General features: G+C 44.6%; 1 protein-coding gene across 3 annotated transcripts in view; it reads right to left on the bottom strand.

Moving 5' to 3' along the window:
- Positions 1-12,309, bottom strand: part of KIF18A (kinesin family member 18A) — a 379,530-nt gene that overhangs the window by 230,088 nt on the left and 137,133 nt on the right. For all 3 annotated transcript variants that reach the window (XM_078684198.1, XM_078684201.1, XM_078684200.1), the window contains exon 8: positions 11,862-11,936. In XM_078684198.1, coding sequence (XP_078540324.1) covers positions 11,862-11,936 — 75 coding nt within the window. The remainder of the gene's footprint in view (positions 1-11,861; positions 11,937-12,309) is intronic.

Raw genomic sequence — 12,309 nt, 5'->3', positions numbered from 1 at the left:
TTTTGTATATTTAAAATGTGTTTTGTTTTAACGCATTTGCTTCTGTGCTCATAAAGAGTATAGGGGATATTTGTAGTAAATAAATATATATATATTTTCAATATATATCTGTGTGGTGTCCTTTCATTTGGTATTCAAGGGGATTGTGTATGGTAAAACAGCTTGCTTCACATGCCTTTACAGAGTTTAGCCTAAGACTGCTTTGTCCACGCTACTAGGATAGCTGGTCTATAAGGTTGACTTACAACCAATCATCATAAGGGTTGCTTGGCATGGTACAAGGTGATCACTAGAACTAGTGAGCATCATATACCAGGCCAACTTCTCACACATGGTTCCCTCGTTTCCAGGGTGATTAAGTAAACAGTGAAAATATACTTGAAAGGGAATAGTCCTAGCTACACGCCGGGATTCTATTTGGGCATTAATGTTCAAGAGCGAACTTGTGATTGATCAATATCCAGTATGATAAACAGGCAATATATGGTTGTTATTGCCTGTGGCCAACATGGCTCAGCATGAGAATCAAAAAATTAAAAGGTATGTGTGCTACTAATTTCAGTGTGCTTATGTTCACGCCAAGGACTCACTAGTATTGCCTATGGTCAACTGGTGGATACACGATAGCTAAGCATTGGTATAATAAGCAGAGTGTTTGTGCTAATAATTACAGTGAGCACATATACAGGTACAGAGCTTGAGTAGCCCTTACTGATTAACCTCTTTTACCAGGGGATAGTAAGTAGATCATACACAATAGAGCATATATTTTTAAGGCATTTCACTCTTCAAGGGAGGTGCTAAAGTCCACAAGCTACAACACTAAACCCTAAAATGACACTTCCACCAATTGTTTCATGTCTGGGTTAGACATTTGCCACCATAATCTTTACTCACTTCCCTACGATGGATCGTTTTCAAGGCTATTTGATGCTTTCAGACAAAGGCCGAGACTAAGTGGATTGTGATCAATATAAGCACTTGGAGATTATAGTGTTCACCAAAGCCCCACCAACAAAAATATAATCAACAATGCTAAAACAACCAGTTTCAGAATAAGTGGGAGTCCGAGAATTAGAATGAGCATCATATACATTAGCGTTAAAAAGGTTCCATGTATTCCTGAGGCTTCCCCCCTTGAAGACTGTATACTAGACGGCCATGTGCCAGAAAGGACTATCTCCTTGATTTATAAGAAACTCATAAATAATATGGAGGATCCGTTGGGGAGTCTTAGATTGGCATGGGGGGCAGATGGACTGGAGTTGGATGACGAAGACTGGGTGGAGGCGGTCTCCTCCCCGAAAGTGGTTGCAATTCAGATGAGGCTTCGATTGGTGCAGCTTAAAATTCTTCGAGTATATATCACTGGGCCTCGGCTGGTGCACATGGGGTGTGAGATGGGCGGGTAGTGTAGGAGAGGATGTGGAGAGCTTGGCACCTTCATGCATATTATATGGCATTGTGGAGTGATACAGACCTACTGGGCAACAATACATACAAAGCTTGGAGAAGTGTTGGGGGAGGAGCTGCGACCGGAAGCCCGAAGGTGCCTGTTGAACGTGTGGGAACTCACGGACTTGAATGGGTATTCGAAGCAGTGGGTGACATTGGCATGTATAGTGGCGAAGCGGAATATTGCTCGGCTCTGGGGGGCCAGTCAGCCGCCCAGGATTGCTAAATGGGCTGAAGACCTAGACTGGTGCATGCTCCGGGAAAGGGCGGTATATGTGGCCAGGGGTTGTCCAAGAAAGTGGGAGAAAATATGGGGAGCCTGGAATAGTTATCGAGGTGACCTAAGCGCACCCCCGAGGCTGCAAGGGGTCACAGACCCACTGGAATCCCCGTGATCCCAAGTTCCGTATGATGGTTAATTGTTGATTATTATGACAGATGACTAAAACCCTCACAACGTTGTTAATTATTGTATACCCAATGGAATTTTTTTTTCTTTGTGTTATTGAAATAAAAAAGATTATAAAAAAAAAAAAAAGGTTCCATGTAGTAGCCAACTCAGACAAGATCTTGCCTCATCTATCATATTTAAATAGCGACACTGAGACCGTAGCAGTTGCAGAAGGTTTATAGAATGAGGCAGACTCCCACTAACTGTTGTAAATAAAACAACGGTATTATTAAGCATTAGCTGAAGCCATAATGCATCAGTCCAAATATCTAGTATAGGGATTCCATTTTGTATTTCGAGTCCGCCATTTTTCATGCCCTACATTGCCATGTGCTCAATGTTCTGATTGTCCTACCTCTCTGCCAGTTACACTGTGGATTCTACCTAGCAACAGTTATTATTAGTCCTTCTTGAGAGTGTAGCGCATGCTCAGCAGAAGTAACAGTTGTTCCTTATTAGCATAGCCCTCCCATGTTCTAGAAATACTGTTAGCTCCACCCACTGATATATTTGGAAATGTCCTTACGTGGTTGCAACCTCTGTCTAAGCTGTAAGCTGAACCCCTTCCACTGTGTATAAAAGGGGCCATGTGCTTGTATTCAGTGTGCTACTCTGTACAATACTGTAGAAGTGTTGTGGAGGTTGTATCACCACCTTTAAAGGTTTATTAAACTATGTTTTTGTATTTCCAGTTTCCTTGCCAACTTCATTTGTAAGTCTAAGGACTTTGTACACAGAAGGGCGAACCCTTTCGGTACCTTTGGGCCTTGCTGAGGCCTGAACTCATCAATTGGCGCCCGTCACGTGGGGCTCATCGGCGACTCGGAGGCTCGAAGGACTGGTCGTGACGAAGGAGTGGAACTCTGCCGGGGAAGTGATCACTGCCAGCGGCGTCTTTAGTCCTGGCATCCTGAGGTATTTCTTCCTTCCTTCCGATCTGACCATCTGGGTGGCGCCGGTCTTCGACTGAGACCTCTTCTGTCGGTTTGCTGTGGATAAGCTGTTTGAGCAAATTGTGGAACTTGGCAAGTGGAATCTGGACGCTCGTGCTTGGTAAGGACCAATGTATGGTAATTACTGTGAGTGTTTATGGTAGCCAGTGATTAGCAAGGCAGTTTTAGGATACGCTTGCTGTGGCTTATGGATATGGATATGGAGATGTTTGGATGATCGATCATATTATGATTATGAATATGGGTATATATGCGTTGCAACACATATAGGTAGGCAATGTGGAGATTTTTCTCCAACATATGGTTGTGAGCGGCGCAACGATTAAGTGCCATTTTTCTGTATAATATTGCGTATTTCGCACTATTTCTAGCATGTCTACTTTTAGCGCACTACGTAAGTGGTGCTGCTGTGGAAACCGGTTAAGTCTTGAAGAATCGCAGCCGGCTCCCCCAGAAGGGACGCCGAATAGGGATATGTACATTAAGTTTGGTCTTTCCCCTATAATGTACAGCACATTGTGGAGGAAGTATACCAAGAAGGATCCTGAGTTGAGATGGCCTTTGTATGGTTCGTTTGATGTGCGCAAAATTGAGTATGTGGAACAGTGCCTGTGTAAGCGCCGAGCGAGACAAGATATGTTTGAGAGTGTGCGAATGTGGGTGAAAGAAGTACGTGAGCGTGAGAAACGTGAACATGCGCTGATTGAGAAAGAGCAGAGGAAGAATGTGCGCGAGAAGGCGCAAGAAATGAGACAACGTGAACAAAAAGACGCGGAAGAAAAACGGGAAAAGGAACGTAGATTGCAGATATCTGGCCAATATCCCATTCGTCGGCCTCTTTATCCTGTCCTTAATAATTCTGATGATGATTTTTCATTACTAGATCGTTCTCCGCCTCCGTATGCTGGCCCGTCTGCTCCGAAAGGGGAAGATGAGGATTCTGGATCATTTAAAGATAAGGTAGACACGCGGTCTAAGCTAACATCTGATCGTATGGCGGAGCTCCGACAAATTTCTTATCGTATTCTTAAGGGTACAATTCCTCTTGCTGAAATATTGTTGTCTCTTGAAAAATGGCCGGACAGGGAAAAAATTTATTTTCTTGAAACCTTTTCTGATGAAGTAGTCGGGGCTTTTCGAAAATATTCTCCTGTTCTTGAACCTGATGACATAACACAAGATAAGAAAGAATTGCGTAAAGGTCTCTTTTCTCCTTCCCAGGCAGCTGATGCAGTTCGACGGTTATTCGTATTGCGGGATGAGGCGTCTCGGTTACGAGAAGAAAAGCGACAAAAGACGGTGGACGACAAAGAGACGGGTTTGAGTGGCGACGGGAAACAATCACCTATCTTTTCTTCAGATAAGGTCGATATTGTGCATGTTAAACCTATGCGAGAGGCAGCGCCTTTGTATGTTCCTCCTAAAGGAGCGGGTACTAGTTCAGATAAAGATTCAGCTGATGCCCGAGGGTATTTTATCTATAATTGGGTATATACTCCTTGGAATAGAGCGGATGTTATGGCCTTAAAGAAAGCGTTACCTGACCCACGGAAAAATCCTGCTGCCTTTTATGAGGAAGTTGAGGGGGCTTTGAATTCTTGTACTATGACATTAGCTGACGTTGATTTATTCTTTGGTCTTATATTACCCCCTGACATGTGGAGATCAGTACGGAAAATTGATGATTTAGTGACGTTTAAAGCTAAATGGGAAGACATTGAGGAGGAGGACAGAGCTAGGAAACCTGCGCAGAAACCACCCCAGCTCATTCTAGACCTCCCTGCTGCTATTTTGATTAAATTAAAGACGATTATTCCCCCTAAAAAGATTGACTGGACTATGTTAGCATCTTGCAAGCAAAAGACAGATGAATCAGTTTCTGACTTCTTTACGCGATTTGAAGAAACTTTTCATGATTTTAGTGGTCAGTCTCTGACGGATGACACGGGTCGACATCTGTTTGTAGACAAATATGTTTCAAATTTATTACCGGGAGTAGCAGCTCGGTTGAAAGCGAGTGAAAGCTCCTGGACGACTTCGACTCCGGCATCCCTCCTGACTATGGCTCAGTATTACGAGCGTCAGGAATTAGAAGCAAAAAGTAATGAAGATAAGAAATCTAAGGATTTGAAAACAAAAGTTATGTTAGCACAAGTGTATGGACCACCCCAGAGAGGAAATAATAGAGGTGGTCGGGGTTTTTATGATTCTACATATAACCGCACAGACTTGGCTAAAGATCAATGTGCATATTGTAAGCAACGAGGCCACTGGGCCAATGAGTGTCCTTTAGCGCGAGAACACAGGGCTATGGGACGGGGTAGAGGTTTTGGGAGAAATCGTGGGGGTTTTTCTGGCCCACGAGGTAACCTAAATGATAGGGCTAGAGTCGAATCTAGGGAGCAACAACAAGGAGGGTCTAATACCTTTGATAGACGAAATCAGTATCAGATGTCTGACTATGTGCACCCCGAAAGTCATGATTCCCAATATGCATAGGATTGCGTAGGATGGGGGGAGGAATCAGTTGAAGTACCAGTAGATCAGAGGGGTCCTTATGTTACAGCACATGTTTTGGGTTCTACTGATCAGTTTTTGGTTGATACAGGGGCTACTCGTAGCGCTTTGTCTAAACAATTGGTTCCGAGGGCTCGCCTGTCTGGCTTAACGATCACATCTGTAGGGTTCGATGGAACACCTTCTCTTAGCCCATTATCCCAACCCCTTGCATTTCATGTCGACAAATTTACAGCACCATGTCCATTCTTGCTTTCCTCAAACACGCCTGACAACATTGTGGGTCTAGACATGCTGAAACATTTTAGAGCCACAATCCGCTGCTCCCCTGAAGGAGTACGCGTGATTTTAAATGACAATTACCCTGCAAAAGAGAGAGTGTGTATGGTCGCTGAAAGTGCTGCATTAGCCTCTTTACCTCACACGTTGTGGGCTACTTCAGACACTGATGTGGGACAGATGGTCATTCCTCCGGTTCACATTAGTGTGAAGGAGGGAGCTGTGTTACCACGCCTGCCTCAATATAGGATTTCACAGGAGGGTGAGGAGGCGCTCATACAGATTGTGCAGGATCTCATCCGAGTGGGGGTGGTGGAAGAAGTCCCATACAATGTTTGTAACAGTCCTATTTTACCAATCTTGAAGAAAGACACTGATACTAGGGTATATCGATTTATTATTGATTTGCGGGAGGTGAACAAGATAGTGGTGCCCCAATACCCTGTTGTTTCTGACATCACGACACTCCTTACCTTGGTTCCACCAACAGCGACAACATTCTCGGTTGTCGACCTGAAGAACGCCTTCTTTTCGATCCCTATTCACCCTGATAGCCGTTACCTTTTCGGCTTCACTTTGAATAATCGATCGTATAGATTTTGTAGAATTCCACAGGGCTATACTGAGAGCCCTAGTATCTACAGTCAGGCGTTGAAAAGACAGTTGGATTCCTTTGTCTTGCTTGAGGGGGTAGTGCTTATTCAATATGTCGATGACATTTTGTTGGCTGCTGACACCCCTGAGCAATGTGAGACTTGTACGTTGTCCTTGCTTTCCTTTTTGGCTTCTCACAATCATAAGGTATCTATGAAGAAATTGCAATTCTGTAGACCTAAGGTGACCTACCTAGGCCACCTTTTGTCTAAGGAGGGGCGTGCACTTACATCAGATCGTATCCAAGCCATCCTGGACACACCAACACCTTCTACACAGAAAGATGTTCGAGCATTTTTGGGTCTTACGTCCTTTTGTAGGCAGTGGATACTGGGGTTTTCACATATAGTCAAACCACTGTTAGCGCTATTGACAAAAGACACTCCAATTCCCCTTCCTTGGACAGATGAATGTGAAAACGCTTTCCAACAGTTACGTCAGGCCCTTTGTTCAGCACCAGTGTTAGGCACTCCTGATTACACGAAACTTTTCACATTATATGTACATGAGAGAGATGGATGTGCGTCATCTGTGTTAGTACAGATGCACGGGGACAGGCAGCGTCCGTGTGCATATTTCTCGGCATTGCTCGATCCTGTCGCTCGGGCATTGCCGGGGTGTTTTCGTTCGGTCGCAGCGACAGCTGTGTCAATACGTCAGAGTGAGGGAATAGTGTTATCTCACAAGCTGTTAGTGTTGGTTCCCCATGCTGTTGACGCCCTTTTGAATCAAACAAAGACGCAGCATTTAACAAGTGCCCGTCTGACCGGATATGAACTAACGTTGCTGGCTCCCCATATCACATTGAGGAGATGTGCTACGTTAAATCCAGCAACATTGTTACCATTCCTGACGACTCAGCCTGAGGCACAAGAAGCACATGATTGTATTTTTGTGACTGAGGAACAGACAAAGGGTCGTATCGATCTCCAGGATACGCCTTCCTCAGATGTAGATGGAGAATTATGGGTGGATGGCTCCTGCCTGAAGCTACCGGATGGTACGACTTCGGCAGCATATGCCATCACTACTTTGTATACTATCGTGGAAACAGCACGCATACCACAGAAATCAGCCCAGGCAGCGGAGCTGATAGCATTGACACGAGCATGTGAGCTTAGTGCAGAGTTGTGTGTGAATATTTATACAGATAGCCGCTATGCTTTCGGAGTAGCGCACGACTTTGGCCTGCTCTGGAAGGAAAGAGGTTTTCTGACATCACACGGAACACAAATTATGTATGGAGAATTGGTGCACAATCTTTTGACTGCCCTGACATTTCCTAAGAAGATAGCTTTAGTGAAATGCAGTGCACATAAGAAAGTTATTGACAAAGTAGGGCAAGGAAATGCTTTCGCTGACCAAGTAGCACGAGAAACTGCAATGAGACCTGACTCCACTTCAATGTATGTTGTGAAGTCACAAGCAGAACGATGGCATGATGCTAGGAAAGAAGTGAGGGAAATACAGAGAGTTGCTTCTGATAAAGAACGAGAGCAATGGTCTGAAAATGGAGAACTGGATGATGAAGGTTGTTGGCGCAACAAACAAATGGATAGGTGGAAGTTGCCCACAGCTTTTGTCCAACCTATGGTTCAAATGGCACATGGGCTAGCACATGTTGGAGCTTCAGCGATTGTGAAATTGCTTGCGCAAGTTTGGGAGCATCCAGAGATTGCTAGCACGGCCAAGAGAGTGGCCAGAGTATGATCTGTCTTAAATACAACCCAGGGAAAGGAACACGGACTCCAGCAGGAGGATTTGAAATACCTACTGCACCTTTTGAAGTCCTGCAAATGGACTATATCCAACTTGAACGCTGTAATAATCTAAAGTACGTCTTGGTAGTGGTGTGTGCTTTCAGTAAATGGATTGAAGCCTACCCTACTAAGGACAATACTGCAATGACTACAGCAAAGGTGCTACTGAAGGAGTTTTTCCCTAGGTATGGTGTTTGTAGACTATTATGGAGTGATAACGGGCCTCATTTTATAGCAGACGTTATCAAGTACGTTCTGAGAGGTCTGGGGATAAAACAGAAGTTTCATGCAGTGTTCCATCCACAGTCGGCTGGCTTGGTGGAACGCTACAATGGAACACTGAAGCTTAAACTAGCAAAGATCCAGGCTTCCACTTCTCTGACTTGGCCCGACGCTTTGCCTTTGGCATTGTTGTCAATAAGATCAGTACCACACTCCCGAACCGGCCTTACACCGTATGAGGTGGTGTTTGGTCGTCCCATGAATATTTGGGGAGTGCCCAAACCAAGTTCCGTATATGATGTACCTTGTGTATTGATGAATGACTATCTGGCACAATTAACTGATAACTTGGTTTCTATTCATCAACAGGTTCGAGAAGCACTCCCTGACCGGTCCACAGGTGAGGGTCATAGTCTCCGACCCGGTGACTTCGTCCTCATCAAGGCGTTCGAGAGGACGAGTGGCCTGGAGCCCCGATGGTGCGGTCCCGAGCAGGTTCTGCTCGCAACAAGAACGGCCGTCCGAGTGACCAACCGGAAGAACTGGATTCACTCCCTTCATTGTCGCAGAGTGCAACCCGGATTGGTGGAGCCTGCCGTGTTGACTGACCATCGAGAAATCCTGACTACAGAGAAAGGCCCTGCTGTGGTACCTGATGAGCAAGAGGAGTTCTTCCCGGACCCGACGACTTCTGGAGTAAGAAGATACAACCTTCGACCCAGGAAGAAGTTTTCTGCTGTTTAGACTGCTGTCAGAACGGCCTCTTGGTTGGTGCAACGGAGAGCCGATGAGGAAAGGGGGGGGGGGATCAGCCTTGCATTAGAGTAGTGACACCCGTCTTGGCCCGTTGGTGAAGAAAACAACAGCCGCCTTGGGGGAAGAGTTCTGACAGCCTTTTTTTTTAGTTTCAGGAAGATTTGCGAGACATTTGTTCAACATGGAGAGAAAGAAAGTGATCTGCGCCTTCGGATTTATTGCTAGTGTGGCAGTTGTTGCCATTATCACGTGGTTTGTTGAGGATGTAATTCCTGCCCGTGATCTATATGTGGTTTCTACACCGGTGCCAGAGGAGCATTTCTTTTATACGCTCCCCTATCAGGAATCAAAACACCGCTTGTCCTTTGTAAATAACACCTTCATTCAGATGCTACATCATACCCACACTGCTACAAATGAAACAAATTGCTGGATATGTGGTATGATGCCAGCGCACCAGAAGAAGGGGGGAACACCGTTTATACCTCTCCCTTTCTCTCATAATGGTTCTTGTCGTGCCTGGTATACTCTTCTATTTGCCACAAGAAAGCCTGCTGTTGGAAGATTACTTTTTAGACTAAACAAAGAATGTCACCAGAATAAAGACGGCTATCCACAAGCCAATGGAACTATATGGGAGTGGGAAGAATATCGACCAGACAATGAGTCTACTCCCTACATTTTTACGAACACTAGAGACACTGTCGAAAGTGAAAAATTTGTGATCTCAGTTGCACAAGCACAAGCGGACTTATGCGTACAAAGTGTTGGGAACATCCCTGTAGGTGTTAGTGATTGTATTAAAGTCTTAAATATAGATGGTCTGAATAATAGCACATTTTTAGCATCCTATAATACATATTTTGTATGCGGTAATAGAGGATATTATCGATTACCAGCTGGCTGGTCAGGAGTATGCTATGTATCGTTTTTATTACCACCAGTGTTTTTAGCACCTGCCACTTATCATAAAGACTTGAAATTGTTGAATAATGCCACTGTGAATAGATACAAACGTACTTTATCTATCGATGATGTGGACCAGACCGATACTAGTTTGCAGCAATATGTAGATTTTAACCTAGGGTTATTCTTTTTTGTTGGAGCTGCCCTAAACAGTAGAAAGATAAGAAGATTAACTAGAGTTGTAGAGGCAGTGACCAACCAAACTGCTGCAGCACTAGGAAACGTAACTGAAGAGTTGCAAATTACTAGAATTGTTGCCCTGCAAAACAGAATGGTGTTAGATGTCATATTAGCAGAAAAAGGAGGAGCTTGTAGACTTATTGGAAGTAGCTGTTGTGTCTTCATCCCAGACAACTCGCCTTCTGTTTATAATGCCATAAATAAACTGCATAAAATAGCTGCTGACATACATGTTGATAATGGTACATGGACCTTCTCTAGTTGGTTTTGGACCTTATTTACTACATGGGGTTGGAAGATCCTCACTGGCCTTTGTATAATAGTAGTAATTCTTTTTTCTTGCTGTATGTGTATTCAATGTGGTCCTATGATATGTTCCCTTTGCATTACCTCTTGTATACCCAATAAGAAAGCTGTTTCCGAAGCTGCTTATCAAAAGAGTCTAACTAAAGAGATTTCTAACATTATGAGCATTGATATTCAAGATGAGTTTGATGACTACCCTATGAAATGGAATGGCTTCAGCTAACGCTGAAAGGGTCGTCTGTTGTAAATAAAACAACGGTATTATTAAGCATTAGCTGAAGCCATAATGCATCAGTCCAAATATCTAGTATAGGGATTCCATTTTGTATTTCGAGTCCGCCATTTTTCATGCCCTACATTGCCATGTGCTCAATGTTCTGATTGTCCTACCTCTCTGCCAGTTACACTGTGGATTCTACCTAGCAACAGTTATTATTAGTCCTTCTTGAGAGTGTAGCGCATGCTCAGCAGAAGTAACAGTTGTTCCTTATTAGCATAGCCCTCCCATGTTCTAGAAATACTGTTAGCTCCACCCACTGATATATTTGGAAATGTCCTTACGTGGTTGCAACCTCTGTCTAAGCTGTAAGCTGAACCCCTTCCACTGTGTATAAAAGGGGCCATGTGCTTGTATTCAGTGTGCTACTCTGTACAATACTGTAGAAGTGTTGTGGAGGTTGTATCACCACCTTTAAAGGTTTATTAAACTATGTTTTTGTATTTCCAGTTTCCTTGCCAACTTCATTTGTAAGTCTAAGGACTTTGTACACAGAAGGGCGAACCCTTTCGGTACCTTTGGGCCTTGCTGAGGCCTGAACTCATCATAACAACTGCAATTTTGATAACATCACCCTCAAGGATATACGAATCTCTAGGTTTCCTCTTTGGTAAAGTGTTTATTACTGGGAATGAAATTAAGCCCAGTGGATATGAAGGTCTTAACCACATCGATGCTGATGACGGAACCGCTCCGTCATCAGCCGCGGTGGCGCTGTGCTGATGACGGAGCGGTTCCGTCATGGCCCGCCCGACGCGCCTGCGCGGCGCTGATTTTGCGCCTGCGCGGCGCGTTCTATTGAGCGGGCGGGGCCATGACGGAACCGCTCCGTCATCAGCACAGCTCACCCAAGGCTGTTGACGGAGCGGTTCCGTCACCAGCGTGTGAGCGCCGCGCGGCCCCCCGCCCCGCCCCCTTAGCGCTGCGGCGGAATAGCCGCCGCAGCGAAGGTGTTAAACTTTAAAGTATTTTTGTGTTTGGCTTCACAGCTTACTTAGAGTTAACTGTTTGTAATAATTAACTTTCTTGGAAAAGTATATAAAATGTCAACGATATTTTCTACAACATGAGAAAAGGAAACATACCTCTTTCTTTTGCTGTTCACAAATCTTTACATATTGACTAATGTGACTGTCCAAACTGACAACATTGCTCTTTACCTATGAAGGAAAAAAGAAAAACAATGGTTATTATCTACCCCTCCCAGGAACACATCAGTGTCAATTGAGAATAACTAATCTTTGCATTCTGTTTGCTTGGACCAAATTGTAGCCTGGTAGTACCTTTTCATAAACCTTTTTCACAGAATCCACTCCTGAGGCGGAAAGCCGGGAGTTAGCATTGTTTTTACTGTGTTTAAATTGATTTTACCTGCTAAAACTCCCCTGACTCACTCGAGCAACACCAGACCGGCCAGCCGATTTAGGGCTGACGCGGAACACTGTTGCCAGGGCGACGCCGCCTTCCTTCCTGCGGACGCGCCCACACGCGCTGACCACGCCCCCTCAGACTACAAGAGCGAGCGCTGACCAC

This window comes from Lissotriton helveticus, chromosome 3_2 (assembly GCF_964261635.1).
Source record: "Lissotriton helveticus chromosome 3_2, aLisHel1.1, whole genome shotgun sequence".
Taxonomy (NCBI): Eukaryota; Metazoa; Chordata; class Amphibia; order Caudata; family Salamandridae; genus Lissotriton; species Lissotriton helveticus.
The sequence above is the reverse complement of the archived record's forward strand: the minus strand, read 5'-3'. Positions and strand labels throughout refer to the sequence as shown.